This window comes from Colletotrichum fructicola, assembly GCF_000319635.2.
Source record: "Colletotrichum fructicola Nara gc5 chromosome Unknown KSG_Nara_v1_contig11, whole genome shotgun sequence".
NCBI classification, from domain to species: domain Eukaryota; kingdom Fungi; phylum Ascomycota; class Sordariomycetes; order Glomerellales; family Glomerellaceae; genus Colletotrichum; species Colletotrichum fructicola.
Window position 1 is genome coordinate 2,298,688 of NW_027094061.1, and position 27,135 is coordinate 2,325,822.

At 49.8% G+C, this 27,135-nt stretch overlaps 7 protein-coding genes across 7 annotated transcripts; 5 read left to right on the forward strand and 2 right to left on the reverse strand.

Moving 5' to 3' along the window:
- Nucleotides 1–259: 259 nt before the first annotated feature.
- CGGC5_v017160 (uncharacterized protein) lies at nucleotides 260–557 on the forward strand (the record flags this gene model as incomplete). The annotated part of the gene is made up of 2 exons (XM_032026541.1): nucleotides 260–426; nucleotides 479–557. The coding sequence occupies 2 exons, from the start codon at nucleotides 260–262 to the stop codon at nucleotides 555–557; spliced, it is 246 nt and encodes an 81-aa protein (XP_031876996.1).
- Nucleotides 558–2,329: 1,772 nt separating this feature from the next.
- On the reverse strand, nucleotides 2,330–3,242 carry CGGC5_v017161 (uncharacterized protein; the record flags this gene model as incomplete). Its single annotated transcript, XM_066153795.1, has 3 exons — nucleotides 2,330–2,348; nucleotides 2,550–3,047; nucleotides 3,100–3,242. 3 exons carry the CDS (start codon nucleotides 3,240–3,242, stop codon nucleotides 2,330–2,332), a joined length of 660 nt encoding a protein of 219 aa, XP_066006888.1.
- Nucleotides 3,243–4,280: 1,038 nt separating this feature from the next.
- Nucleotides 4,281–5,162, reverse strand: CGGC5_v017162 (uncharacterized protein; the record flags this gene model as incomplete). The annotated part of the gene is made up of 5 exons (XM_032026539.1): nucleotides 4,281–4,357; nucleotides 4,425–4,432; nucleotides 4,598–4,774; nucleotides 4,829–5,061; nucleotides 5,115–5,162. The coding sequence occupies 5 exons, from the start codon at nucleotides 5,160–5,162 to the stop codon at nucleotides 4,281–4,283; spliced, it is 543 nt and encodes a 180-aa protein (XP_031877002.1).
- A 1,598-nt stretch (nucleotides 5,163–6,760) lies between these two features.
- CGGC5_v017163 (uncharacterized protein) lies at nucleotides 6,761–7,397 on the forward strand (the record flags this gene model as incomplete). The annotated part of the gene is made up of 3 exons (XM_032026538.2): nucleotides 6,761–6,791; nucleotides 7,068–7,082; nucleotides 7,147–7,397. The coding sequence occupies 3 exons, from the start codon at nucleotides 6,761–6,763 to the stop codon at nucleotides 7,395–7,397; spliced, it is 297 nt and encodes a 98-aa protein (XP_031876981.2).
- Nucleotides 7,398–9,271: 1,874 nt separating this feature from the next.
- Nucleotides 9,272–10,399, forward strand: CGGC5_v017164 (uncharacterized protein; the record flags this gene model as incomplete). Its single annotated transcript, XM_066153796.1, has 2 exons — nucleotides 9,272–9,673; nucleotides 9,737–10,399. 2 exons carry the CDS (start codon nucleotides 9,272–9,274, stop codon nucleotides 10,397–10,399), a joined length of 1,065 nt encoding a protein of 354 aa, XP_066006889.1.
- Nucleotides 10,400–15,504: 5,105 nt separating this feature from the next.
- On the forward strand, nucleotides 15,505–17,942 carry aclQ-0 (ABC transporter aclQ; the record flags this gene model as incomplete). The annotated part of the gene is made up of 4 exons (XM_032026537.1): nucleotides 15,505–17,288; nucleotides 17,338–17,529; nucleotides 17,576–17,746; nucleotides 17,792–17,942. The coding sequence occupies 4 exons, from the start codon at nucleotides 15,505–15,507 to the stop codon at nucleotides 17,940–17,942; spliced, it is 2,298 nt and encodes a 765-aa protein (XP_031876993.1).
- Nucleotides 17,943–24,344: 6,402 nt separating this feature from the next.
- Nucleotides 24,345–25,215, forward strand: CHI1-1 (Chitinase 1; the record flags this gene model as incomplete). The annotated part of the gene is made up of 5 exons (XM_032026535.2): nucleotides 24,345–24,425; nucleotides 24,487–24,518; nucleotides 24,572–24,670; nucleotides 24,727–24,776; nucleotides 24,842–25,215. 5 exons carry the CDS (start codon nucleotides 24,345–24,347, stop codon nucleotides 25,213–25,215), a joined length of 636 nt encoding a protein of 211 aa, XP_031877000.2.
- Nucleotides 25,216–27,135: the final 1,920 nt, after the last annotated feature.

The window sequence follows — 27,135 nt, forward strand, 5'->3', positions numbered from 1 at the left end:
TGGACATTACGAAGAGGGTAAATTGTGAGTATTATTTCAGACTTTGGGGGCTTGACTAATCAAGGGAAGACTTGTCCGCTATACATCGGATTGGCAACCGGCCGTCACCCTCGCGAGTCTATCAAATTTGTTCTGCGACTCATCAAGGGCCTGTACGACGAATGAAGCAGCTATCAGAGCACAGACGCTTCTGGTGTCTGAGACGGCGTTAACCTCTTCCTCAACTGACTATGGCTATGTCGAGGAACCAGCTACCACGATGAACGCGCTCCTAGTGCCTGAGACGGGTTTAATCACCACACAAACCGCTTCAGCCAATCAATTTATGCCTGAGACGGTGTTCATCTCTTCCTTCACTGGCTATGGCTATCTCGAGGAAGCGGCTGAAGGAGACATGTTCGAGCCGGACGACAGGATGCTTGCAGAGTGAGGACGGAGAAGTCACGATCCCGAAAAGAGGCTAATGACCTGTGAACAGGTCGACATTAGAGCTGTCCGATAATTCTCATGATGAGAACGTGTCTACTTCCGAAGTCTTCCGGCTCGAGACCAAGTAAGTTTGATGCAGGAATCACTCAATCAGGGCAATACTCACAATTGTTAGACCAAGTGCCCTTGAAAACCGAACAAGTATCCATTGCCCGTATATTGGATGCAGGTTCGCGCAGGGCGGAAAATCGCTTAGGTCAACCGTAACGCTCAGCCGCCACATTGAAGCAGTCCACGAGAAAGCGGCCTTCCTCTGTACTTACCCAGATTGTGCTCGCGCTGAACCAGGATCCGGGTTCACGCATGTCGATCTAAAGCTTCAGCATGAGTTCGACGAGCACAACGGTGACGCTCCATCGCACACATGTCCTCATTGTACATGGCGCGGCGGCGGATTCTGGAGCGACTCGAAATTGCAACTACACCTACGGTCCCACGGGAAACAAAAGGGGTATGACCTGAATGTTCATTCAAATACCTTCTTAGTCGTAAATTATTTGCTAACGTTTCCAGGAAACCTCAGCAGTCTTGCCCGTTCTGTTCGAGATCGGTGTCGAAAACTCACATAGTGCGACACATCTTCGGCAGTCATTGCAAAACCCCGCGACTCATGTGCCCTGTATCAGGTTGTAAGCAATCCGAGCCCGATCGAGGATTCGTCGAGTATAGCAAGCTTCGAGCTCACGCACAGATTCACTCTGGTCATGTTGACGACTTATATCAATGTTCTTACGGCGGTTGCGTTCAGACTGCTGCTAGACCCCTCACTTTGCAGAGGCTCATTGAGCATATTGGCGAAACACACGGGAAAGGAACCGCACTTACAGGAGAGTTTCTTTGTGGGTATGACCAATGTCCTCGGGCCATAACAGGATCTGGATTCAGCTTGAAGTATGACCTTACGCGTCATATACAATTCCACCTGGATCAGACCGACGAGCACCATGAAAGTAGCTCCCTGTTCGGATCTCAATGCCGTGCTGAAATCAGCCTAGAATCTGAGCGCGAAGAGGCGAACACGAGGTATAGTGTACTCAAAAACATTCGCGCATCTCGATTTAACACAGTTCTTCAGGATATCAACATCTGTTCAGCTTGGGGTTATGAAGAACCCGACGCAAGCAGACGTCAAATCCCCTTTAATGCTTCCTGTTGGCGAGGATCACACCTCCATACCATCTAGCTTCCTTCAGAGGCCAGTTGAGATCTACGGTATTGAAAGGTGAGTTTTTTTTGTTGCACTGAGTGTAGTCGTCTAATTAACAGTTAGCTTGAAGTCATAAATGGTCCTGCCCCATCCTCAATTGTCGCCGAAGCAATCACTTGTTCCGCGATCGGTCGACTCTACTTAGGCACGTGAAAGGGCATGACCAGCGATCAGGCAAAGGCTACAAGTGGCGTTGTGGACACCCCCCCTGTCGATCCGAGTTCGATTCGGTCGAAAACCTCGCAATGCACATTCCAGAGCATTGGCCAAGACAGATGTGCCCGTACAGCGGGTGCGAATTGACGTTTGATGCGCCGCATACTATGTCCCAACATATAAGTAAGCATCATAAAGCGTGGGATGGCCAGGCAACAGTGTGCTCATACGATGATTGTGCGGAGGTCACAACTACTGTGCCAGCTATGTCGGAACACGTCCTTCAGGCGCACCGGGACGAATTCGAGGGCAAGTTGAATGGTTATCTCCGCCGCATCATGACCTTCATCACGGCAAGGGATATGCCGGCCGCACATGTATTTGAAGCAACAGCCAATGGCGCTGGGGTTTAACTGAATGTTCAGTATATCCAAAATACATTGTCTAGCTCGTATTGTGCGGTCTTAATCTCAGGTGTTAACGGTTCCATCTCGCACTACGGAAATCGTCAATGATCCTCTTCATTATCATCACGTCTGTCTCCTTTGCGATGTCCTCGTCAAAGCATGCGCCGTGGTCTAGCAATGCGTTGACGATGTCCATTTGCTCTCGCTGGATGGCCCATGACAGAGGCTTCCTCCCCTCCTCGCCCCGAATCTCTGGATCGGCGCCTTTGTCGAGAAGAAATTGCACGCACCCACTGAACCCGTAAAGCACTGCGACCATGAGCGGCGTGTTGCCATAGTCGTTTCTAAAATCAACCCCCACCCTCAGCTGGGCATCGTCCCGCCGTTCCTCAAACAGGAAGCGCAGCAGCGAGAGGTTGTACTCCTCCTCCGAGAACGAGCAAACGTAATCGAGTGGCCCACAGAGCAGGTGCAAGATGGTGTCGCCCTGGGCACCCTGCTGCGTGAGGTTCACGCCATGTCGCATGCACAGCTTGATGGTTTCTACTTTGTTGTCTACGAAGCGGCCCACTGAGGCGCGGAGCAGAAAGTGGATGATTCCGTCACCGTACTTGCTGTTGGTTGTTCGATTAAGGTCCATATCGGGGTGTTCGAGCAGCCCCTGCATTGCGGGGATGCCGGGCACCGGAACGCTATACGCGAAGTGCTCCTCGGCCGACGCCAAGTCACCAAGGAAGAGGGCACGGATCAGGGAGTGGGAGGAGTGCTCATCGAGGAGGGTCGAAGCGCTGCTACAACCCGATGACCAGGAGGATTCCGACAGGCCGACCACTGTCTTACCCGAAAGTCGGCTGGAAGCACTTGCGGTTGGGGAGGTAGGCATTGTGGCTGGGTGGTGTGGAGTCTGTGGGCGGGATGGTCTCAGAAGTAGCAACAAGTCCGGTGGGCGTGGGTGGAGTTACAATGATCAGTGGGAAGTTCATTTTGCGAGCAGAGGACACGGCTTCTTGCTAGTTAACAATCGAGCATACGACGACTGAGAGCGATAAATCCTTCGTGGCGTGAGGAAACTCCAAGAGCATTGGACGAGGGGAAGTAGATTTTGTGAATTTTCATTTCAGTCTTCAAAGCTAGAAAATCAGATTTTTAAACCTTAAACTTGCCTTCCTTCGGATGTTGGCGCTTAGCTCCATAATTAGTGTCTGCAGCAATAGTGAAGGTTGGAATATTTTGGAGAGTAAAAGCAGGTTTGCATTACGTAAATCTTACTTGTTCTATTTAAGGGCGCTTATTAATCCCCAATCACCCTTCATCACCCTTCATCACCCCTCATCACCCTTCATCACCCTCCACCACCCACTATAACCCTCCACCACCCTCCATCACCTTTCATCACCCCTCATCAAATCATCAATACACCGTGGAAATGCCAGCGCACACAGTTGCGCAGCAAGTCCAGGAAGCAATTGACAACCTTATCAATCATGGCATTATTTTGCCCCAATACATGGCGAAACTTGAAGATCGCCTTTCGATTCTTTGCTTAGACTCAAAAGTACCCCCAGCTCAGAACGGCAAATACAGTCGGAGCGAAATCACGAAGCAGTACAAAAGAAACAATGCGAGAAGAGTTTATCGATTAGTCATGACTTCCGACCCGGCGCTTACACTCCCTTTTTTATTGGCTGCGGCTCCTCTCACATGTCGGAATATTGACGTCACTAAACTCCGAACTGAGGTTGCTCGGCAAGGTCAAATTCAGCTGAGGGACTCAACTGAGTCTGTCATACTTGAAATTGGCACGCGTCGGCATCTGACAGCGCAGCCGATTTTTCAAGAATTTCTTCATTCTTTATTCCCCAAAGGTAAAGGCATCTTTAAACCAAACGCTTTAGGCATAACACTCACCCGTATGCAGATCTTAGTGAAGAACAATTACCATCCACAACTGCCGAAGGCCATGGTTATATATACGCCTGTGCTAATGTTGATGCAATCCCTACACTACTTGCCAACCCACGTTATAACGGACTGAGGTTGCGTGGAACAAATTCCTTGAAAGATGCTAGTTTCAGTGACAGCGTACGCATGCGGATACCTGCCAACTGCTATCAGGATGCCGTTATCTCCCTGGACGTCGAAGGGGCGATCGAACTAGCTCGTACCCTCTTCCCTAAAACGAGAGGAACACTGTTTCCAACAGCGCCCGTTGCGAACTCAAGCAGTAGCCATGAGGCTCCTGTCAGGGAGATAGGTTGGTAGCCGTTCTCCGCCTACGTAAAGATTGCTGACCACTCGACGGAAGATTGTGGCTATTTCACTTTGCTTGGTGCCTTACTTGCATCTGTTCTCGAAGTATTTGGTCCTATCGTCGAGAACGCAGTGGAAGAAAGTGAGCTGCGATCGTGGGAAAGAAAGCATTTCCTCCTTCACACCACGGACTGCTGCACGATGACCATCGACCGTGCTGTGCCAGACCATGGCACTGTTCATCTCCGTATCGGGTTCCATCCAGCTATGTGCATAATCGTTAGACTGTATAACTAACGGGAAGATTCGTCATGTTCACGGTCTTGATTTCCCTCTAATGATGTAAATGTTTACGCCTGCTGGAACATCGATCTCTCCTCCGCCTTGCACAGCCCATATCTCTGTGCCCTTGTTGTTTTGAAAGGATATATTCTCGCAGTCGTAGAAATAGAACTTTCGCTCGTAATTCTCCCAAGGAATGAACTTAGCAGGTTGCTTTCGGCAGTGTGTGAAGAAATTCGCATCTACGGAGAGCGTCTTCCATCGTGTCTGCTGTGAACGTCGAAGCGTTAGCAACTACTCAGAGACCATAGAGCCAAGCATACCAGAAGTTCTTGTGATATGTCTGCGTTCGCATCTGTGTTGTCCGACATGTCGGGCATGGGACCAAGTTGTCATGCGTGCAGGAGTCGTCCAAGAGGCGTGCATACAGTCGAGGACGTCGTATAAAGATCCAGCAGAGTTCCGCTGTAGGCAAGAAGTGTCATGCTGTTGAAGAAAATGCTGTAGTCCTACAACAAGACAGCATTGTGGTCAGCGCGTTGATGAGGAAATATCTTTACCTCGACAGAATCAGGCTCCAACGGAGCGGGGTGTGACTTCGCCCAAGTGTGGCTACGCGCAGCCTTGAGCCACATGTGGCTGGGTTAGGCCCATCGTGTTCCACAATATGACATAAGTCAGTATCCAATCCAAAGCTGCACCCCTGTCAGCCCTCTACTGCATGGTACGCCCCTTCCACGTTATCGCAGAGGCTAGATGCACAGATCAGCCTGCGGCAAAACCACACATAACTCACTTCATTACACTAACCGAAGATATCCACGCACCCTTTTGCCATCGACAGCAGGACTGGCTTCAGCCGACGGCAATGGGACGCTGAACACTTGGAGGAAGGGCCTCGAGATGGCCTGCTACGAACCCAACGTGCAACCTCAACTTTGAGAAACAGTGACGTAGATGAATCAGCACATAAACAAGGACAGTACTCATTGAACAAAGGTGGAGTCTATGTAAATAATCACATGAGCCCTGCATAGCTTACCTGGGGCGTAACAAACTATGTATGTATGCATATCCTTGATAGACAGTCACCCTTAATCACCCCTCATGGCAAGTCACCCTTCATCACCCTACATGCGCACCCACCCTTCATCACCCCTCATGCGCAGTCAAGTTTTTGTAACTTCGTTACTATTTGTTTTGCTTCTAAGTCTACTTTCATCTATTTCAGGTCTTGAAGCACTGAGAACACTGCACATATCTTTAAGAGATGCCAGGTGAAAGTTGAAGCGTCTCGTTGGTTCTTGCTGCGCAATTGGCACTTAATAAGGAAATAGAAGTTGTTGCGTCACAGCATTACACCGCAGTATTGACATTATCTCCTGATTATGTTGGTGTTGACGAGCAGGACCAAATATACAAGCAGTCATCAGTCCTTTATCATGGCTGAGGAACGATTTGCCCAGACTTTCCATCGCCCTTGAAAAATTACAGCCCGTTGATTCTGCGATAGCAAGTCTCTAAATCTATGCTAGGGTCTGAGTAACGGACTGAGCTGGTTCTGCTGGGAAATTAGTAAATGCAAGTCCACCGAGCTGCTCTCAATCCATCATTTCTTGCAACACCCCAAGTGAGGGACGATCGAGGCCGTCCATGGGCGCATGTACATTCACAGAAAGTCGCCATCAGACGTTGTTCTTACCTGGCCGCATGATGTAGGCCATGCCATTCATGCAGCTCATCCAACGAGTAACCACTAGTCTGAACAAGCTGGTATGATTGATTCACTCGATCCTTCCCTGTCGCCGGATCTCACAGCTTGAATAAGACATCAGCTTTCCGCATCAACAAATAGAATTCCTTCAGCCAGAGTTATGTGTGGGGTATTAAGCCACAGACTGAACAGATTTAGCAGTATATGCAGGCTTTGCTTTTGTATCTTGTTTCAACTTTAGACCAGCAAATTATAATGTGCATTGGCAAAGGCGGTTTAGGATCAGGTTCGAGATGGCCTGGATGAGGTGGTCCGGATGATCCAAAAAAAAAACACTCCAATTTCGTTCTTAAACGACGGATTTGACGCAGGGGCTATGAACCAGGTGACATGCATGTTAACACTCCCCAAAAGTATATTACTACGCGCTGCTCGAACAGTTGCACGGCGAATTGCTGTGAATGAAGGGCATATCGAATACGATACATCAGCTTCTCTTGTCTAGGTCATTCGCTCGCAAAAGGCTGCCGTCCGAAAGTACCCTGCATCTTACTCGATATAGCCACGCGTATCCTCTGTGAGTTGCCCTTTCGCTAAACCGAAGTTGTTGTTTTTTCACTTCTAATCGTAGTGCAAAGCAGTTTGGCAAAAGTTCCGATCCAGTATGTGCGAGTGGTACCGACGTAACTATACCTGCGGCCACCACTTCATCGGCGCCTCCGAGTGGTGTTATCGGTACAGCCAGACGCAAAAGCGTTGTAAGGTCGTCGTGACGCAGGTCGACGACGATGCGTCAGTCTGCAAGAGATGCATGAAGAAAGGCCACAAGACGGAGGTGCCCTGGGAGCACATGATTGACCGCACCAAGTGTGACCCTTCTCAGGACGAGTAATTGATTCGTCATGAAGATGGAGACCGGGACATGTATTTTAATCCAGACTGAAGTGGTCTTTTTCGTTTCCCCCTATTCTAGGGGATTCATTGCCGCGACCAAACACCAGCCTCAATGACAACTTTTGACAATGGTCCCTGAGAGCTTTGTCCGTTTCTTGTACTGCGAGGGTTTTGTCGGTGAACAGTCTTCATCTCAAAAGCCCATGTACCAGCGCCTTCAAATTGTTGAACATTCTCTATACCAGCTCGTGGAACCAGACTACGACGCATCGGTATTTCCGCAACCCAATCTCGAGGATGCAGATATCGCCAACGCCACTTTTCAATCCCGGGTGGCCATAATGCATGCGAAATGCCAGAAATTCGCTAGCTGTCTCCCACAGTTACACCTGACCGAGCTGCACGAAATGAAAAGCGAACGTCCAAGAAATACGGACACCGACTCCCCCTCAGTGACGTCAGACACGCTGCTAGGAATTCCTCTCATTGAGCCACCTTCGATTTCTGACAAAGACTGGGGGCAACGCACTGCAACCACGCTCGCAACTGTATCAAGTAGACTTGGAGTACGGGTCCCAGAGACCGAAGACGGATTCTACAGCGGCAAAGCTATGATGCAGTGGATACATTGCTTGGAGGAGTTTGCAACTCCAAAAGAATCAAAGGGTTTTCACATAAGTTACAGGAAGCCAAAAACCAAATTAGGACCCTGAGATTTCGAGGCTTCGGAATATGCCGCATCATTCAGGGATAGGTAGATCACGGTCGGTGTCTTAGGCCTACGCTTCACTAATTCCAGCGCGACTGACTAGGAACAGGGATGACTTTTTCGGATGGCTATTCTTGGAAGCTTCGACACTGCGAACGCATCTGAGTCCATGCATGACAGATGAGATGGACGCGTGTAAGGGGGTGGTAGTTCACTTGCGAAGCTTAGTCCGAGAGGTTGACACTGACAGGCGGAGTTGTTGGTACGTGTGTGGCAGATGTCACGAATTGGGAAGGGACTATCGGTTTCCAAAAGCCACCCAGAGAATAATGCATTTCCTGTTTAGCCATCTAGGAGACATGTAGCCCTCAATCAAGCGTCAAACGAAATCGATCACTGCCATTCGAACCGGACGGCCCTTACCTCGATGGATGCGTGAAAAGAAAAGGGTGTAGTCTGTCTAGGCGGGAGGTAATATGCCATGCACGTGCATCCGCACTGTCTACAGCCTTGATGTCACCAGCCCCCTATTCCTCAAATTTCTTCAGTATGACCTGATCCCCCTATAAATACGCGTCTACTTTGTGTTCCAAACTGGACGGCGATTCAATTCCTTCTGCAACTCGAAAACATGGCAGCGCAGGAGGTTGTAAGCAGCCTCATCGCTTGTTACGTGCCTCGGGCATTTGGCGTGTCAGGTTCCTTGGCTTGCCCACCTCACTACTGCCAACTTCACGTTATCGGAGATACCTTTGACGGCAAATATACGGAAGTCGCTATCGATCCGTTAGATCTCACGCTGCTGGCGGAATAGTACCCAGGCACCCGCCAACAACTCCCCTATCCGCTCGCTTTTCCAACTGACGAGCTGGCCGACAAAAGCCCCATTACTGCGATGGACAGTGCTATCCGCCGATGGCTCCCAAACGTGATTCAAAGGCTTCTGAATGGCGGGGGTCGAGATCTCGCGATTCATCTCAGCAAACGCGCTGAAGAGCGTCGTGACGTTCCCATGCCCACAGCGCGGTTTGAATGGGCATCTCTGTGCTACAGTCTCAAGGTAAGAGTATTGACCAAAGTATACATACTCTGCTAATACTTCGAAGAAATCGAACCCGCGAGTGACAACTGCCCTTCTCCAGATTCTCATATCCTGTAGATCAATGTGCGACCCGACAGGTGTCCACTCCAACAACCTGAACAACCCAGCGCTGCTCGACATGTTGCGGAAGAAGGCGATCGATGGAGTACCTGCTTCTCAATACCATAACCAGAGAGAGCTTTATCGTGTGGCATTGGCACGCGCTGTCTTGGAGCAAGCTGGTTGCCCCATTGAGCACGAAGAAGATGGCATCAATTGGAATCTAACGTACGCTGAAAACATAGAACTACTCGGGGGACTTCTTGACACACAACCGAAGGAAGGTTCACTAGAAGTGGTCTGGAAGCTTGAAGAGGATTTCATATCCTTGCCAACGTTAGTACCAGGAGGCGATGTCTTGATCCCCGAAGCGGTGGCTCAACAGATGGAATCGCTAGAAACACTCCTTCCAAGCAAGCAGTTGGTGAGAACCCCATTTCCCTTTCATTTGCAAAGAAAAACAAGTGTCTAACCCAATGGCGGCTAGAACGGAATCTGCAAGATGCTGACAATGCATCTTACTCCCGGTCAAGGTGATTCTCTTTGCGAATTTCTCAGCCGTGATGCTATCGCAGACATTTCAGACAACCCAACCTGGAGATTCCTTGTCTGGGCTGCCTCTGAACGCTGCTATAAGATCAGTATGCATCATTGGCTCGAGTCTGAAGACGCTGAACAAGTGCTAAAGGAGCTGCGGGACTCTTGGAAGCTTGTACAAACCGGCCCAAAACTCGTCTTTATTGCACTATCACTCTTAGGCTATTGCAGATTGAAGAGCTCTATCGAAAAGTTGCGAGTGGAGGACCAAAGTCAGACAGAAGATGGAGAAGTTGAGATGTACGAAGAGGACATTGGCGAGGGGTGTGAAGCTCTGATACTTGCTCAGGATCTTCTACACAACTTTGTGGCAGGCGGAGCTGAAGTCCTCGCTTCTGCTATTGAATGCATGGTGTCATCTCTCTCGGAGGTTGCGCCACAGAAGCTTCTGACAGTGGATCGGGATTTGATCAGCCCCATCCTGCATCAAGTCGAACCCCGGTGTTCCGGAACACACAAGAAGCTACGCAGCTACATTGAAGATAGGTTTTACGGACTGGATCACAAGACCGCGTGCGAAGAGATCTCGCTCAGCCGGGAGAAGGGACAGTGAGAAGCGGGGTTGATATGCATTGTACATTCCAACAGAACGTGTTGTGTTGCATCTTATATGCAGCCTAAATGATAATGAAAAAGCCCCTGTCTGCTTCTCTGCTAATTTTATGCGCTGATGTGTGTGTCAGAAATAGACATTCATTATTCTAGCTACCACTTTGGGCTGGAAACTACTGCTGAATCGCTGTGTTTTCAGCAGAACTCTGTGTGTCTTAGCAAACTGCATAATGCGAGGAGATATATTCATGCTACCTATTTTTAGTCATACACCGCCCATATGCAACCAAGGTCTATCAAGACGCAGCTGGGAGACTATAAGTAGCGAACTGTCCTCCTAGACTGCTATGCACCTACGATTCTCTGCTTACCACCAAACCGCAAGACATGTGCCAGCGCGTGTTATTGGTATTCCGCTGCCACTGTGGGAGAAATCCGCGCCCCGAAGTTCTCGAAGATTGCGGGAGCCGCGGCAAATTTTGTGGGCCAGTCACATGTTTTACGAAGGAAGAGCGCGACAGCTTCGAAACTCATCAGGCCAATTTCATACATTGGATTGCTACGAAAAAACCTCCCGAACCCCATTGCTCTGGACCCCCTTTTCACCTTTTGAAGGTCAACGAAGACTACTGCAGCATAGGCTGCCCAGATCGCCCGGAGGCTGAAGTCATTCGCTTACGACAACAGTGAAACTGCCCTCTCCATTCTCTGGTTTAAAGACTAATTGTGCAAAGGTATTTGGAACTTGAGAATCAGCTGCAGACATGTGTTTTTGAGCTCGTTGCAAGCGGCTCCGTGTCGTTCCCTCAAGTCAACCCTTTGGTGGGACTTGGGCTTGTGGAATTACGGATGGGAATGACAGCCGTCGACATGAAGAATCAAATTGAAAGAGCATATCATATTCAGAAAACCAGGAAGCTAGGAAAAGCGATTACTAAGGACCCCAAGATCTCCAATGGTTCCTAGCGAATCCTGCGCAAAATCATGTACCTTGAACCAGACTCCTCAGAAAAGATAAGCCTGATGTCTTTCAACCCACCCTCCGTTGTCCGCCAAAGTCTGTCCGAATTTGATCCCAGACCCATTTCACTTGGAGTTGAATTCGTCATATGGACGGTCCCGCGCATGAATACACCCTGAATCACCTTCCTTCTCTCGTCTTGCGCTACAGGCATTTTCTGTCAACGTACGACACACCTCAACATGTCTCAGTCACCACACGAGTGGGAGGCGTTGTGCCATGACCTACATGTAAGACTCAAGGTTTCGACTGGCTTCAGTGGTTGCTAATGATTCAAGGATGTCCACCCAGATACTATGGTCATTCTGCATGAGACACTCGCATTCTGTGGACGTCTTGTAGACCCAAACGGTCCTGAGCTTTGCCAAACCATCGAAAACTTCAACAGCAATCTCCAGAGGTATTGTCAAGTCGTAAGTGGGGCCCGGTTTCATACTGAGACGACCAGAACTTCATGTTTTGTCGATGCTACGCCGAATTATTGCAGTTGCGTTGGGGAGTAGTATCTCAACCAAATTGAGAGACTCGACTGGACTCGAACGTTCGCTGAGAATTCTGGTCTTTGCGCGGCACTCGTCAATTTGCACCCAACAGGCGGAAGCGATCAAGACGAGGGGCCGGACTACGAGGACGTGTTTGAAACACTGTTTCGCGAGGACCTTTCCGGGCAGCAAGCTCGTCTCAAATGGAAGAGATTCCTAGACAGGTCTGAGACCATACAAACACTCTTGCCAAGTCGCAGCCTGGTGAGTTATGGGGCCCAACTCAATCATGAACGTCGCTGACCCGCACTCCAGGGAATGATCGAGAACAGTATGAAGGTGCATCTACCAACACGGACCGCCGCGGATCTCGTCGTTTTCGTCGACGAAGCTGAGGAATTATGGTTCCCTCCGCAGACCGAGGCTGACACCTCTAATCTGGTGCGCCTCCAAGAGCTTCCACAGCAAAAAGCTAAGGGAGTGGTCAGAATATGGTCCGTCGAGGAAACCGCAGTTTCGCTTTTGACAGTGATAAATAGAGATGAGGACATAGACCCAGGGGTCTCCCGACTTTTCGACAATCTATACAAGTCGTTGCACACGCTGGTTAGGTCTGATACGACGATGGTGGAGTATTTCAAGAGAAGATGGTCCACCGGAATGTTGAGCCACCGCGCAACCTCCGAAGCGATGTCTGATAAAGCGTCACTGTAATACTCCCAGTGCATGAAGGCGTTCCGGAACACCGCCCATGGGTTCGAAGAGCAACGGGCCATGTAGTACTCGACACTGCACCAATAGTACACATCACTCATGACGATGATATCCGTGTTAGGGTCGCAAAACGCCGTTTCGGGCCCGGTTTCTAACTCATACGGACGACAGCCGTCCTCGTTTTCATGTCTGGCGTTGGGGTTGTGGGCATCTCGTGGTAAGGATTGGAATCGTTATAGGGAAAGCATGCGGGATTCTTGACATATGGTGAGGGTGATAGGGGGCGGCGGAGACACGATACAAAACCCCGGTCCCTTTCTTACCAGCCGATGCAGCTGGAAATCGGGTTCTGCAAGCCTCCATATCATGGCCCTCAGCTCGAAAGTCAGATGAGTGAAATTGTTGAACGATAAATCCGACGCTGGAGTCTCTTCGCTTGCTGCTGTAGCCATGTCGTACTTAATGAATGGGATAGAAGCTTTTGAGCAGTGTCTTGGAAAAGGGTACGTTGGTCGCAGAGAGCTACTTGAGTCCTTGGGTACCAGCACGCTCTTAAACTACTCCGATAATTATGTGTCGGGGTCGAGGATGATGACGGGCAGGACCTGAGCTCAAAGCGGAGAGCAACAGCGCTTAGCCAACGGTCAATGCCAAGGAATAGGGATTGTCGCTCACGTTGGAGCTTGTTCGTTTGATGATAGTACTTTGTAGTACGACAGCTAATACCCACGGCGGTCGGGAGGCGTGCCGTACCAGACGGGCCAGCACATTCATCTCATGAAGAGGTGCCATGGCAAGTACCTTAAGGTACAAGGCGACGTGCCGAAATTTCCATCTACGTCGGAACCGCGTCATACCAGGGTCATCACACTCCGCCCTCGAACATCAGAGATCATTGGACAATCGGCCAGCCCGCGGAATTCGACTTGCGTTCTGCACCAGGATTGAGCATGCAGTCACCTGCAAGCGTGCGCAAGGGCATGAACAAAGACTGGCCGGACAACTTGAATACTTGTGTCAGTCGATTGGATCTGCTGCAGCCGATTGGAAGTTGTTGGTTCATGGGCTGCAGGATGACTGTGATCATTGCTTGAGTGCCAGCCACCAGTACAATGCTGCGCTTTGTTTATTGGCTGCAGCCGACGCGACAAGGGGGCCCTCTCAACATCAACAGATTCAGGCGACCACAGGAAGGTAACGCTACCTCTCGCCCTTTGCTTCCTCCTAAAGGAGATAGTCCCGGTTCAACTCTCACCCCAAGTCTTGGAAACGCAAACGCAGCAAACACGTCGCTCGTCAGTCTTCGCCCTTCTGCTGCATGCTTCACCCGATTGAGAGCAAGCACCCTGGGACCTGCATTTGTACGCCGACTGCAACGTTGCGCAACCGTTTGGTCCTCGACCATCCCGGCCAAACTCTATTTGTCTTCTTCAACGATTGCACGCCAGTCTGCTCCCCTCTGCAAGAGATCTCCAGAAGGACACCAGGGCTACAAAAGGAGTTCTATCGCGTACAGCCTCATATCGTGGACAAAAATCAGGCGAGTGGAAGAACAAATGGCTTCTTATTTTAGGAAAGGCAATATTGCAAGCAATCTACAAAGCTTATTCTTTGCTGAGTTTACTAGATATCTTCTGAGAACCAAAATCGATACTTTCGTCAAAGACAATTAGCGGTCGGTTTGACGGATGCTGAGGATATGCACCTGAACTGGTTGAAGTGCTCTGTAGCATAGCAGACGACTGCTGAACAGATTTCATAGTGTGTAATGCGACTAAGCGCAGGCGTTGGAAGAGGTTCATGATCCCAGCTGATTGAGAGGCCTACTATGCCCTGTTAGGATCATATGCGAAGTAATTTGTGATGATGCGGATAACTGTTTGCTGGCTGTTCGTGCTCCGCGATCAGCCTTTATGTAGAAACGCCAAAACAGAACGCCCTGCTACCCATGGTTTAGTTCAGCGAGTCAAACTGGGGCGAACATGGTATCATGCTCTAGAAACCAATCAATGGTGGCACCGCGGCTGATGTGATACGAAAGATCTGAGGTCGGCGAGCCTAGGATCAGGCTCTAAAACTCAGCTGCAGAATGACCCGTATTGCCAACTCACTTCTGCGGGAAGGCCACTTAGAGTCATTTTGAGCCCAGCCTCTACTACCTGTCAGTGGGAAGCGTCGCGGCCAATGTCATGCAAACGGTCAGTGATCAACGCCTCAGAGTCATGGATATTGACCAGGCCATCTTTCTCGTTAGAGAAAGAGGCTTACTGAAGCAAGGATAGGAGGACCATACAGACCGGCGCTTTCTTGGCGCAAACTTGACGTGGTCTTTTCTGTGATGCGACTCAAACTCATGCCACACTTCCAATAGGGGCCTCTCGCAGGGGGGGAGTGCACGACATGAATTGACAGACTTGGTACCTCACAGCCCTGAAAATGCCCCTATTGTACGCCCGCTGCCTATCTCGAAGGCGAAGCCCTCTCCTCGTCAGGTCAAAGCAGCGGCAGGGGTCTCTAAGGCAGTATCTATCGATTGGCTCTCATGGGACGCTGGGTAGTGCGGACAAGAGTGGAAGTGTCACATTAGTCGACCAGTGCATGCCAGAAAAACGCGGAAGTCTCCTGCTCACTTCCGGCCCATCAATGCGCAGTCTCTGATGAAATCAGGCCGTGAGCATCGCAAAATGAGCTGCAGTGGTGTATAGGAACCTGACCAGGAGAGGGGAGTTGGAAGAAGCATGGATATGGATCACTTGTGGCTGCCTTATAGGCGAACCACCGCTTTCCATGCTGCAAGTCAATGCCATTAATGCAGCGGCTTTTATGGGCGTACGTTTCCCATCATATGCTTCCACCCACGAAGCCTTTCTTCTACATAGCACAGTCACCATGACACCCGACAATATCTTCGACTATTCGCGGCTTTTTTGCTCGCTCCTGACGGCGTTGCTATCCTTATTGGCACCATTGGGAGCCGAAATCTCTTCAGCACGGAGCGTTATCCGGGCTGGCTGCGCTTTGTTTGCTCTGGCATGGAGCAACGTGGTGTTCCTCTGGACTCTGTCCATCCTTCACCATAATGCCTACAGCCTTTCTACTTTGCACTCTGTTTTCTTTGCTATAGCAGCTACTCTACAGGTAGACAGGCTGAGCGACGACCCGAAGCGCCTCTGGACACCCTACAAGTGGGCTTGGTGCTTGGGGTGTATCAGTGATGCCATCGGCGTGGCACACTTCATTTCCCGACGAAATTTCGACTACATAGCATGGTTGGACCTCGCTGTCGCTATTGGGAAGCTTCTAGTCTACGCCGGTATACAATGCTGCGTTTCGTTCGGCAGCGACCACAGGTACAAACGAGTACCTCAGGACGACGCCGAAAGCACGATACCCGAACTTGACGAAATCGACATTGAGACGGGCCCGGGAACAGCAGCCAAAACATCACAGTTACGCGCCCAGTTCAAGATCTTCTGGCGATTTATCTGGCCGAGCAACAACAGGGCGATGAAAGGGCGCTTCATTCTCGCACTAGTGCTCAATTCAGGGATACAAGTAGTTGGTCTCTGGATTCCCCACGCTCTTGGCCGCTTCATCGATCGACTACCAATTGCTAAGACGTGGGGCTCAGTCGTCTTTCCTGTCATCTTCTGGTTTGCGCTTGAATTCTCAAGTCCTATCCTCCTCGGGCTAAAGCAACGGGTATGGATAAAGCTCAGAAGCTATCGCTCAAGGTCGCTCGACAAAGCTACATATGCCAACATTATGAACGCAGACCACTCTTTTCATACCACCAAAAGCCCAACAGAGCTCATCAACAGCGTCGACAAAGCGAAGGGCGTCGAGAATTCGTTCGACGGTCTGGTGGAACATTCAGCTGATGGGCTTTTCATGATCTACGTCATGATTCCCGTTATAGCTGCAAGATTTAACCAATCAATACTCAGCCTTATCGCAGTTTGTCTCATGACGAAATATGTCATTTTCAGACGAGCGGTCACAGCACTCTTCCGAGCTAACGATGTCCTGATCTCACTCAATGAGTTACACAAGAAGCGGCAGGAAGACACTGTGAGAGGCCGTGCAACGGCAGCCGCCTTCCAGCAGCTAGGATACCTTGTCGGTGCAAACGACAGCAGAATTGAGGAGCTCGGCCAAGCCTTGGACACATACCTCATACACGCTTACTGGTTCTGGGCGAGCAATCTATTGGTAGACTGCGTAGGACAGTACGTCGGCATACTGCTTGTATGTGACCAGGTTCTCTCTGGAAACATGACTACTGGAGATATTTTTGTGTGGCTTGCATACTGGAACCAAGTGGCCTCCCCGGTAACTGCAATATTGAAAGCCCTGGAAAACCTCTCGAAGAGTTTTCAGGATGCTGCCAAAGCAGGGGAGATTCTGGATATGAAACCCCGAGCGACGCAAGGGAAAGGCTTGACAGTCACACAGGGTGGATTGGAGCTTAAGGATATCACGCTGAGTCTCGGAGGCAACGCAATCTTCGAGAACTTCAACCTCAGTGTCCCCGGCGGTACCAAGGTGGCTCTCGTTGGGCCTTCGGGTGTGGGAAAGTCAACAATAATCGGCCTCTTGAGCGGCCAAATTGTACCCGACAGCGGCGAGGTCTTGGTGGATGGGCAGAACATCAACGAAGTTGACCACGATGTGTACGTTACGTTTTTGCCAATCCTTGAAATATGACTAATATCATCAAAGTCTCGCGAGTCATATTGGCGTCCTCGAACAAAAACCTCACGTTTACGACACCACGGTCAAGGACAACGTGCTCTATGGGAAGCGGGAAGCAACAGATGAGGAAGTGGAAGCCGCCTGTCGGAAAGCTTGTATCCACGACGACATCGTCAGGCGTGAGAAAGGCTACGAAACTCCGTGCGGAGTGGACGGGAAGTAAGCAGCAAGATCTGCCCATATATTCCAAGCTAATCGTTTTGAGGCACTTTTCTGGGGGCCAGGTCCAGCGCATTACAATCGCGCGGCTATTTCTCATGGACCCAAAAATCCTCTTGATAGATGAAGGTACCAGCGCTCTGGATGCAGCAACTGAAGGTTTCATCAAGCGAAGCATTGCGGAGACTTTCGAAAGTCGCACCGTTGTCACCGTAGCGTGGGTAACCACCTGTTGATAGTAGCTAGATGCTGATTCCTTTAGACACCGGCTGTCTTCTATCAGGCAGGCAGACATAATAATCGTGCTCGGCGAGAAAGGAGAGATCGTCGAGAGTGGAACTCATGACACACTCTTGAAGTTGAAGAGGAAGTACTGGGAATACTGGCAGGAGCATCTGGGAGAGCAGACTTAACCAAATCACGGGGAGATATTCTAGTTTAGTGTAGTATTCAGATTCCGCTGTCGGCGATCGCAAGGCTGCCGCATGCCGGAGCTGACAGGAACCTATTACACTTAGCTTAGGAATTCAGGGCGCTTTTCTACATGTAGGCGATGACCTCGTCTCCCGGTGGATAGGCGTGCTAAAAGCATGTTTGAAAAACACGTTGCTCAAAGGTCAAATGTGAGGTACGAAATTGAAAATGAGGCCGAGGCATTCTGGCGCAAGGCAAAAGATAAGACGGCCCAACAGTGGTTGATTATGCCTCACACGTCGGACATGAAAACACATGCTGGTCAAAGCAGTCAACTCGCCAATCTGTATTTATGCTGCAAACTTCAAAAAGTTCTAGGCAACTCCTATCAACCGTATAACCTTAACCTTAAGCGTGCTTTGCGCGGAGTGCTTGTGACCATGAATCCTCATATTGCCGCAGAACGGTCAACAAGACGTCCCTTATCGCGGCGGGGACAGGGGGGACTCCGTTCTTTTCCGCTTGCTTGCTGTCAAACAGGGCATTGGTCTCGTTACTGCCACCCTCATGCGTGTGTTCTGAGGGCGCGGCAGCGTTGGAGACTCCAGCAGATATTGTAGGGTGTAAGGGTCTAGGACAAGGTCGATGCCATTGGTCTAGCCTACTACTACGAGTACAATAAATCTTCTTGAAGAACAGGAAACAGAACCGCATCCTCCCTATTTCCTGGGCATTCTTATAACCTTGGCATTGACCTTGTCGATATTCCTGGAACCTTCTAGCGAATGCGCCATTGGATTTGGTGGGTCCAATGAGTCGTGGCTGAGGGTCTTGCCGAAGGCCGAACACCGGTCCATAGACCGTGACATAGGGGAATCGCCAGCCTTATCAGCCTTATGGGCATCGGCTCCTTCCTCCGTCAGGGTCACAGCGCAGCGCGCAGCAGCGCGCCAGCGGTCGATGTCCTGCGTGCCACGGGTCAACCATCGTTGAAGTTTGCATGCACCAGGTTCTAACATACCCATTTCGATGACCCCGCTGTCTGAAGCAAGCGCTTAAAGCGCCTAGCGAAGGGGGCTACTAGCGGCTGAACAGGTTTGTAGACGACTGGCTACAATGAGACAGGGAAGCCTGCCATCGATCCGTTCTTGATTTCTCTGTCTTTCTGATGAGTAGATTATGGTCAGACTGACGCTGTGCCGGGGTATACGATGCTCAGCGGTAGGGTGCGATTATTAAAAACTCATCGCATCCTAGGTCCTTGTAAATGGCATGCGTATCCACGTTGGGGACAAGTACTTCCTAGTACTGTGGGGGCATTCTCGCACTTTTGCGCCTGACCGTGAAAAGCCCAATATTATGGGTCACTCGCAGCATGTGTTCGTTACCCCTGTTCCTCGCCAACCGATGTCCATGCTAGAACGACATAAACAATCCGCTCGAGGGGTATCAATGACGCGACTCACTTGGATGATGAAAATGACGCGGTTGGGAATCGCGTTTGATCGACCTTACACGGGTGGCTACTGCTACCGCCACAAACTTCCCATGGCGGACATTCTGGTAGGCCGTTTTGACGAAGCGAAAAGGCCGCAACATAGCTTGTGCACCCACAGGAAAGCAGCCTCAGTTGCTACGAGCTAGAGCCAGGAAGTGCTCGTCAGGCGGATATTGAACTTCATTTTCGTTCTGACAATGGCCTAAATACGGATGTATTAATCTCATCGGTGGTCATAGCTACAGGCTTTTCCCTGCCTTACGTGACAACTTTTCGAAGCCCCTTTTGACTGCACTCTTATACATGGAGAGATTCACACCAATCAACCAGGCTGTGGTGGACATTATCGGGATATCTGCGCGAAATCCCGCACGTACTGGAAGAGAGTGAGAAAACTCTCAGAATACCTGCTGTCGCCTTACTTGGAAACCATTCACACCTTACGAGATGTCACCGACTTTGGCAAAGAAAACAGTCAGACAACCAGGGAACATCATGCTGCCGCGCGACAGCTCCTGAGAAGCCTACTCAAAGTTGTTTCGCTGCTACATACACGCTACATGGTCTCACATGGCGACTTGAGTCTACGGACTGTGTTTTCCGGGTCTCTTTACGACTGTGAACACCTCTATGTTGCCGGTTTTTCCGAGGCAGCCTCGCTCACCCCCACCCGTGCTAAAGCAGACTGCCTCGCGATTTTCAACATGGTCGGGGACTTCCTGGGAGAGGACCCTCACCAAGGCTGGCTTGCCATAGATTTCCTCTATTCTCTCTGGGACCAGTCGAGACTGCTTCGCGGCGGAAGAACTTGGTCCTACTCTGTTACGCAGGTCTGTAATCTGCTGGACTTGACTTACGACGCTGATGATGCACGCTGGAAACGAATCACTGTATCGAAAAATTTCATGATCAGATATCAACGCGAAGGCAGAATCTTGCGTTACCGGGTTGATGACATCCAAGACTTCGCAGCCCTGGCAGCCATGTGAAGCACTATAGCGGAACCCGCGAGTGCGCAGAGAAACATGCAAACTGCAATTTCTGTTCTGCGGCGATTCATCAAAGAAAAGGGCGTTCGGGACCACTTGTCACAAGACGAATTCGACGCGTTCTCTTTGCACATGACTCGGCATCACAACTTGAGTATCTTCCTACAGCCTTCGTTGAGGCGAGACCATTATTCGGAGAGGAGCACGTCTCTCTTCTTCGTGGCTACCATCAACTTCAAGATACCGTATCAGACCCAATTCGGGTGGATCAATCTTTCCAGTCTTCGACTGCTAGGCCCTTTGGACTTGACGGCCTCGATTCGTGGTCTCCTCGAAGATTGCTTCGAAGTGAGAGGCTATTGTGGCGGGGTCTACGTTACTATCGATGGACACCTTGCTAGGGCCGCGGACCTCCTTGGCGTCACATACTCCGACGACGAACTGACCAACCATGGCAACAAAGAGCTTGAGCGATACACATGGGCAAAGGGCTGGTTTATCCTCTGTCCACACGAATCATCCGATATGGTCCCGGTCGAGAGAACAAATGAATTAGTCAGGGGCAAGGAGCCACTGGGGAAATTCCTTAAATCCCACATGCCCTACAATCCTCTCGATGCATTTGTGGCACAGGACCCCAGAGACCTGTTGGCGCCTCATACGATGGCAAGCTCGACTTATGATGGAACATTGGAGTCTAGCGACTCTGGAGCATTTTCGCTGCCAGCGTGGGGGCGGCCGGATAAAGGGTCGAACCACGCGGAGATGACCTCCCAGTGGCTCGAAACAACCGAGCATATTTCGCGCAGGCGGGTGCATCGAGCTGACATGATCAGAACTAAATTTGTGCGAAATACGTAACCATTTTCTTGTAGGCCGCAACAAAAAGCGCGGCGGGATCTCGTTCAAACCGCGTGGCTGAATTCTCGCGATGATGACCTCCTGTTTTATAGTTTCAGCCCCTATATTTTGACAACTATCTGAGTAGTATTCAAAGATTCCGCATTTGATTTGTATTTACAGTTAGCCATGTGATCAGAATACGAAAGTTTGAATTCCGAGGCTGAAAGGAACGAGATGGTTGGACTCTTGGTCCGGCTTGCCTTGATGTATCCATGCATCGTGGCGCCGAATGTGTATCTCGCGGTAGCCGTAGCTTCTTACTTTTTTGCGTAGGGGTTTCCTGAAGTTATCTGTCGGTCTGATATCTAGTTAGCTTCCCACGGATACGGAAGCAGCTTACTGTCCCACGTCTCGTACAACACAAAGGTTTATCGTCAGTATTCTTCACCTCGCTTCAGACTTTCACTGGATATTATATCTTTCAATCCTCAATTTTCTCCTTCTAAGAAGTTGATGAGTATTAGTGCCCATGAACTTCGGCAAGAACTACCACACGGGCGGCGTCAGGAACATCGGCTCGAGCGCGAACGAGCCCAAGTGGACGCCCGAGCAGCTGTCCGACATCGCGACCAAGTGCTCGACCATACTCTGGTGGGTTAGACGGAAACCCCGCACCAACATGTGTCTTAGGGTTTCAAGAGTTTATTAGCATCTTAGGTTCAATCGACGCTGTTCGACAAGCTTAATTCAAATAACATCGCCAGTTACAGCATGTGAGGAGACTCAACTCCACCTTCTAGTCACTGGAGTCCAGAGAGGAGCAAAGATAAGACCAAGCAAGCAACAGATAAAACCATCTTCACCTTTCAGATTGATTTCTCACATCCTACGTAGGGCCTGTTACTCCGAAGAGTCTGAGCGGGGCCTGAAGAAGAGATAGCATGTTCCCGCTGCACCTGCCACCAATATTGTCATTCCACAGACGCATGATGTTAGGCAGCGCGCTGAGTTTGTTCGAATTAGCTGGGAGACAGCCGATAGCTTGCCAGTCAATGTTCGCACCCGTTCTTGAGAGACACGGTCGCTTTGGTACTTCTTCCTGCGGCACCTCAACCAAGGTTTGTTCTATATGGCATCAAGAAAAGTTTTCCTTACGATACTGGTATCATATACCTGTGTCTCTGATTACTTGCGGCTGCAAAGCGTACTCTTCATCGTGAGATGAACCTAGCGTTCTGAATCAACTTAAGGACTGTGACAGGTGGAAGTAACCTACTCATTTGACAGGCGACAGATTCGAATGCGTGATGAATTCAAAGAAGGATGGAAAATCAGGCAGAGACAAGATTGTTCTTATACTGTCATTGTCTTACCCTTGTCGCTTAGACGAGGCTTACATGAGCACTGAGCGTCCGGGATGGGGTCTGCATGTATTCTGCTAACAAAGATATTCTATAGGCTCACCACGTCTGGCTAGCATGCGGCATGCCGACTGTCTATTGCCTGAGAAAGAACGCAGATCCCCATAGTCGTATGGATGGGGTCTTTGTACCCTATCAACTTGGAACTCATTGAGTCCAAAGCGGATTTCTTCATAAATCACGTTGTCGACATGGACAGGGTGTGGTCGTGGGCGATTATCTGCACGCCTATTGAGTTTTTATTAGCGTGGCTCCATCGAAGTTGTCGCTTTAGCAATGAAGCGAGTTTCGTATCGAGGATCCTGGGGTGCGCCGACTTTCTCTAGTCCCGGGGAGGCCTCCGTTTCTTACGCATAGCCTTTGCTGCTGCCAACAGTGGGGAGCAAAATGATTGGGGAGAGTCTACAACATATGAAACTGAGCCTGGAATGAGAGAAATGGCTAATATATTCGCCGACACAGATGAACGTCTTTTACCGCTTCAAATAGCGCTCCGCAAACGATTGTTTGAGTGTGCCGTGTTGAAAACAACGTCGCGCGCTCCCAACACGCCCGAGCCGTGCTCGGCTGTCGCTCGGCTGAAAACGCTTCATGAAGCATGGTTTGCGAGTAGACTACGGGCATAGGTGTCGCTGACAGTATTCATGCTAGTATAGAACAGTAATCATCTTTCACGCTTGTAGCACGGGGTCATGAGTTCTGACGAAGCCGATATCACCTTCTAGAAGCTGGAGTAAAACGGTGTACGAAACGTTCATCATTATATATTGCTAGATTCTCTCAAAGATTCACGCCAAAGATTCATGCTACAAGAATGCGACATACGTTACTTAGGAAACTCTCTGTAGGTCGCAGTAGTAAATGCGGCGATGAATGCATCTGACGTAGCTGTAAGATTTGCAATCGGTCAAGAACAGTACCCAACCCGGGAAGTTTTATTCCTCAGGATTGAAAGAGCTTAGCCACAGCATGGCATCAGCTAACGTGACTGACTATATTGCGGCACCTGTGGTCGTGACGACTAACCTCTAGTTGTGGCGCAGTTGGTTCCCATGACGGCTAGGTGACAAACGTCACCCAAGAGAGGAGCAGCAGAACCGAGACCCAGCTTGTGTCACGGTGGTGACCTTCGCGTTTGACTTTTTTTTCTCTATATCATAAGCGTGAAGACGTTTTTCTTATAGCCTCACAAAAACTGTAGAATTTGTCCACGTCACAGCTCTACCCCGCACGTAGAGAGCATGAAATACTACCGGCTCAAGATTTTCCTCATGTTAAAAATGCTCGCCATCTCAGGAGCCTCTTTCCAAAATGCTGTTTACTGTCACGGGCTAGAGCCCGGCCGAGATCTCCGGCCTTGCCGGAGCAGCTACCGAGATTCGGCTCCGCCGGATCCACTATTCTGCTGTAGCACACCGCCTAGCCCCGGTATGCTTCACCGCTGCTAGGCGCCTATCCCTGTAAAGTCCTTTCTTCCTTCTTCAGCTTAGAATAGTCAATCGACGGCACCTCTACGTTGAACAAGCCTAGGGGCCAGCCCCTTACATATGTATTCTAAGCTCAACAACAAAAGACGCTATACGAAACCTCACGAGAGCGACACGACGATTCGCTAGAGGGTAGCGCAACGAGAAGACGCTAAGCGGCACGATGGATCCGCCAGAGGGTAGCGTAAACGACGCGATGAATGCTGAGATTGATCGCCGGATCAACGAAGCGGTCAACGCAAGCGTCCGTCCTCTTCAGGACCAGATGGCCCAGCAGACGGCACCTCTACGCTGAACAAACCTAGGGGCCAGCCCCTTACATTTACTACCCTAACTGGTAGGTTACAACTGCCACTGTCGCACTGATCAATTATTCATCAACCTCTACAGGAGCGTCTACGGGCGGAACTTTCACCCACAAATGCTTCCAACGTCTCGTATCACTCACGTCTTGTACGCTTTCGTCAACATTGCGCCATCCGGAGAGGTGTAAGTTGCCCTCGAGAGCCGCAGCTGGAAATTCATCTCAAGAACTTCATCAATAGGTTCTCTGCGGATTCCTGGGCGGATTCGGAAAAGCGTTATTCGACCGACTGTACGTGTTCATTTTCTTTTGGCGAAGTGGCTCTGTTTCAGCTACGAGACTTACCAGTGAACTAGCCGTGGAATGTAACGGAGATGATGTGTATGGCTGCGTCAAGCAACTTTACCTTCTCAAACAGGCCAACCGACACCTCAAAGTGATATTGAGCGTCGGGGGCGCCACTTGGTCGAGCCACTTTGCGACAGTTGCGAGGTCTGAGCAGAGCCGACAGCTGTTCGCAAAGACGTCGGTCTCGCTAATGAAAGATTGGGGTTTTGACGGCATTGACGTGGATTGGGAATACCCGGAAACTCAAGAAGAAGCCAGAGACTACGTCCTTCTGCTACAAACCGTGCGGCACCATCTTGACGCCTATGCCGCGAAACATGCGCCTTCTTACCACTTTCAGCTCAGTATTGCGTCGCCTGCAGGCCCCCAGAAATACGAATAACTCGATCTCAGTTCCATATCAAACGTTGTGGACTGCCTTTATCTCATGGCTTACGACTACTCCGGCGCATGGGATTCCGTCGCAGCGCATCAGGCGAATCTGTACAGCAGCACATCTCGGCCACAGTTGACGCCTTTCTCGACAGATGCTGCGGTATCGGCCTATATTGCTGCTGGTATCCCAAGCCGGAAGATCGTATTAGGCATGCCTGTCTACGGGCGAAGCTTTCAGAACACTGCCGGCCTCGGCGATCCCTTCTCGGAGGTTGGGCGTGGATCGTAGCAAGATGGAGTCTGGGACAACAAAGACCTCCCTCGGCCAGGGGCCAGAGAGGTATATGATGCTGCGGTTGGGGCAACATATAGTTGGGATCCTGCAACGCAGGAGCTGATCAGCTACAACAGTCCATTATCCGTTCAGCAGAAAGCTGCCTTCATCAAATCTTGCAGATTGGGTGGGGCAATGTTTTGGGAAGCTAGTGCAGACAATGTTGGTAACGCTAGTCTGATAGCGGCGTTGCATAATGGGATTGGTGTCCTTGAACCAGGTGAAAACCATTTGTGTTACACTGACAGCAAATATGCTAATGTGGCTAAAGTAATGGTAGCGAACTGAGCATGCGTCACATGGATGGGCTGAATCTAGCAGTTGCGTATGTAAATAAGTCTGTTGATCATCCGTCAAAGCTTTAGTCAGGATCAAAAGACCTCCATGCAAGGCTGGTCTTTACTGCTTGGTTTTGTCTTAAGTCGCTTGTAGGTTTGCGCGTGTAACATTCAAAAATGGAAAAGATGGTGAGTAATAAGATCCACATCTGATTTCTAGTTACTAGAAATAGAAAAATGATGACCGTTTTATATAATCATTTGTGCGTATATAACTAACTTAATTAGGATGCTAGTCAGCAGATACGACTATAAATTGCGTAGTAGGGACTAGTAATAAACTGGCTTCAGCATTCTAGTGTAATTATTTATTCAGCTCTCCAGCAATACTTTCGAGATGAAAAACCTCTTGTCATTACACAATATCTTTGCGGTGAGAAGCCTCTTGCTTGTGTGGATATGAAGCAATGCAATCATCCACATAGAACAGGTACTCATGGTCGAGACCAGTTGACTGAGGCACTTAGGCCCCTCCTAATGACTATCTTCGCCTCCGACTTTGCGCAGACGTCACCGTTAACAGTTTTCACATCATCGCAGCGCTAATCTGACTTTATCTTAAGTTCTTCTAATGCTTGTCGAAGATGATTCATGACCATCGGGCCAGGATGTCCCATACTTCTGTGCCATAAGATCTAGCCCCCAGATAGGAGCTTCCTCTCCAAATAGCTAGTATATCGTTTTTTCCGAGTTGAAGTTAGTTTTGCAGACGTAAGTGAGATCCATCCATCTTAAACCACTACTACCTGGGCTGAAGTCAGGCCAGATGCCCCTCTTTATGAGAAGATCGTGGGATACAGCATTGACATGAAATTCACCGAAATGAGCAATGCTGCGTAGTCTCATCAACTTCTGACCTCTTTTGTCGAAAATAACGATATTAACAGTTCTATATTCCTCAATAAGGACTTTCTAGGTGACAGCCCAGATGAGGTCTCCCCCTGGGGCTTCTTAATCGGTATGAAAGCGCGAACGATCCCAAAAGGCATGATTTTCAATCCTTCATCGTAAGGAAGAGTGTGCTTCCATAAATAGCTTGAAATTGTTGTGCTGAACGCTGCTTCAGTTGCAATGCTGCAAATAGATCCCTACAGCCATCATATAGTCATTCAGGCTTAGCAAGACATATCTTAAGCTTTGGAAGTTCAGAGATGTTCTTCTTGACTTTGTTTTCGACGTTAGATCTTCTTTTCCATTTGGTATACGCAGATTCAGGGTATAGATAGAAACAAAAGTCCTCCTGAGTATGTCCCTC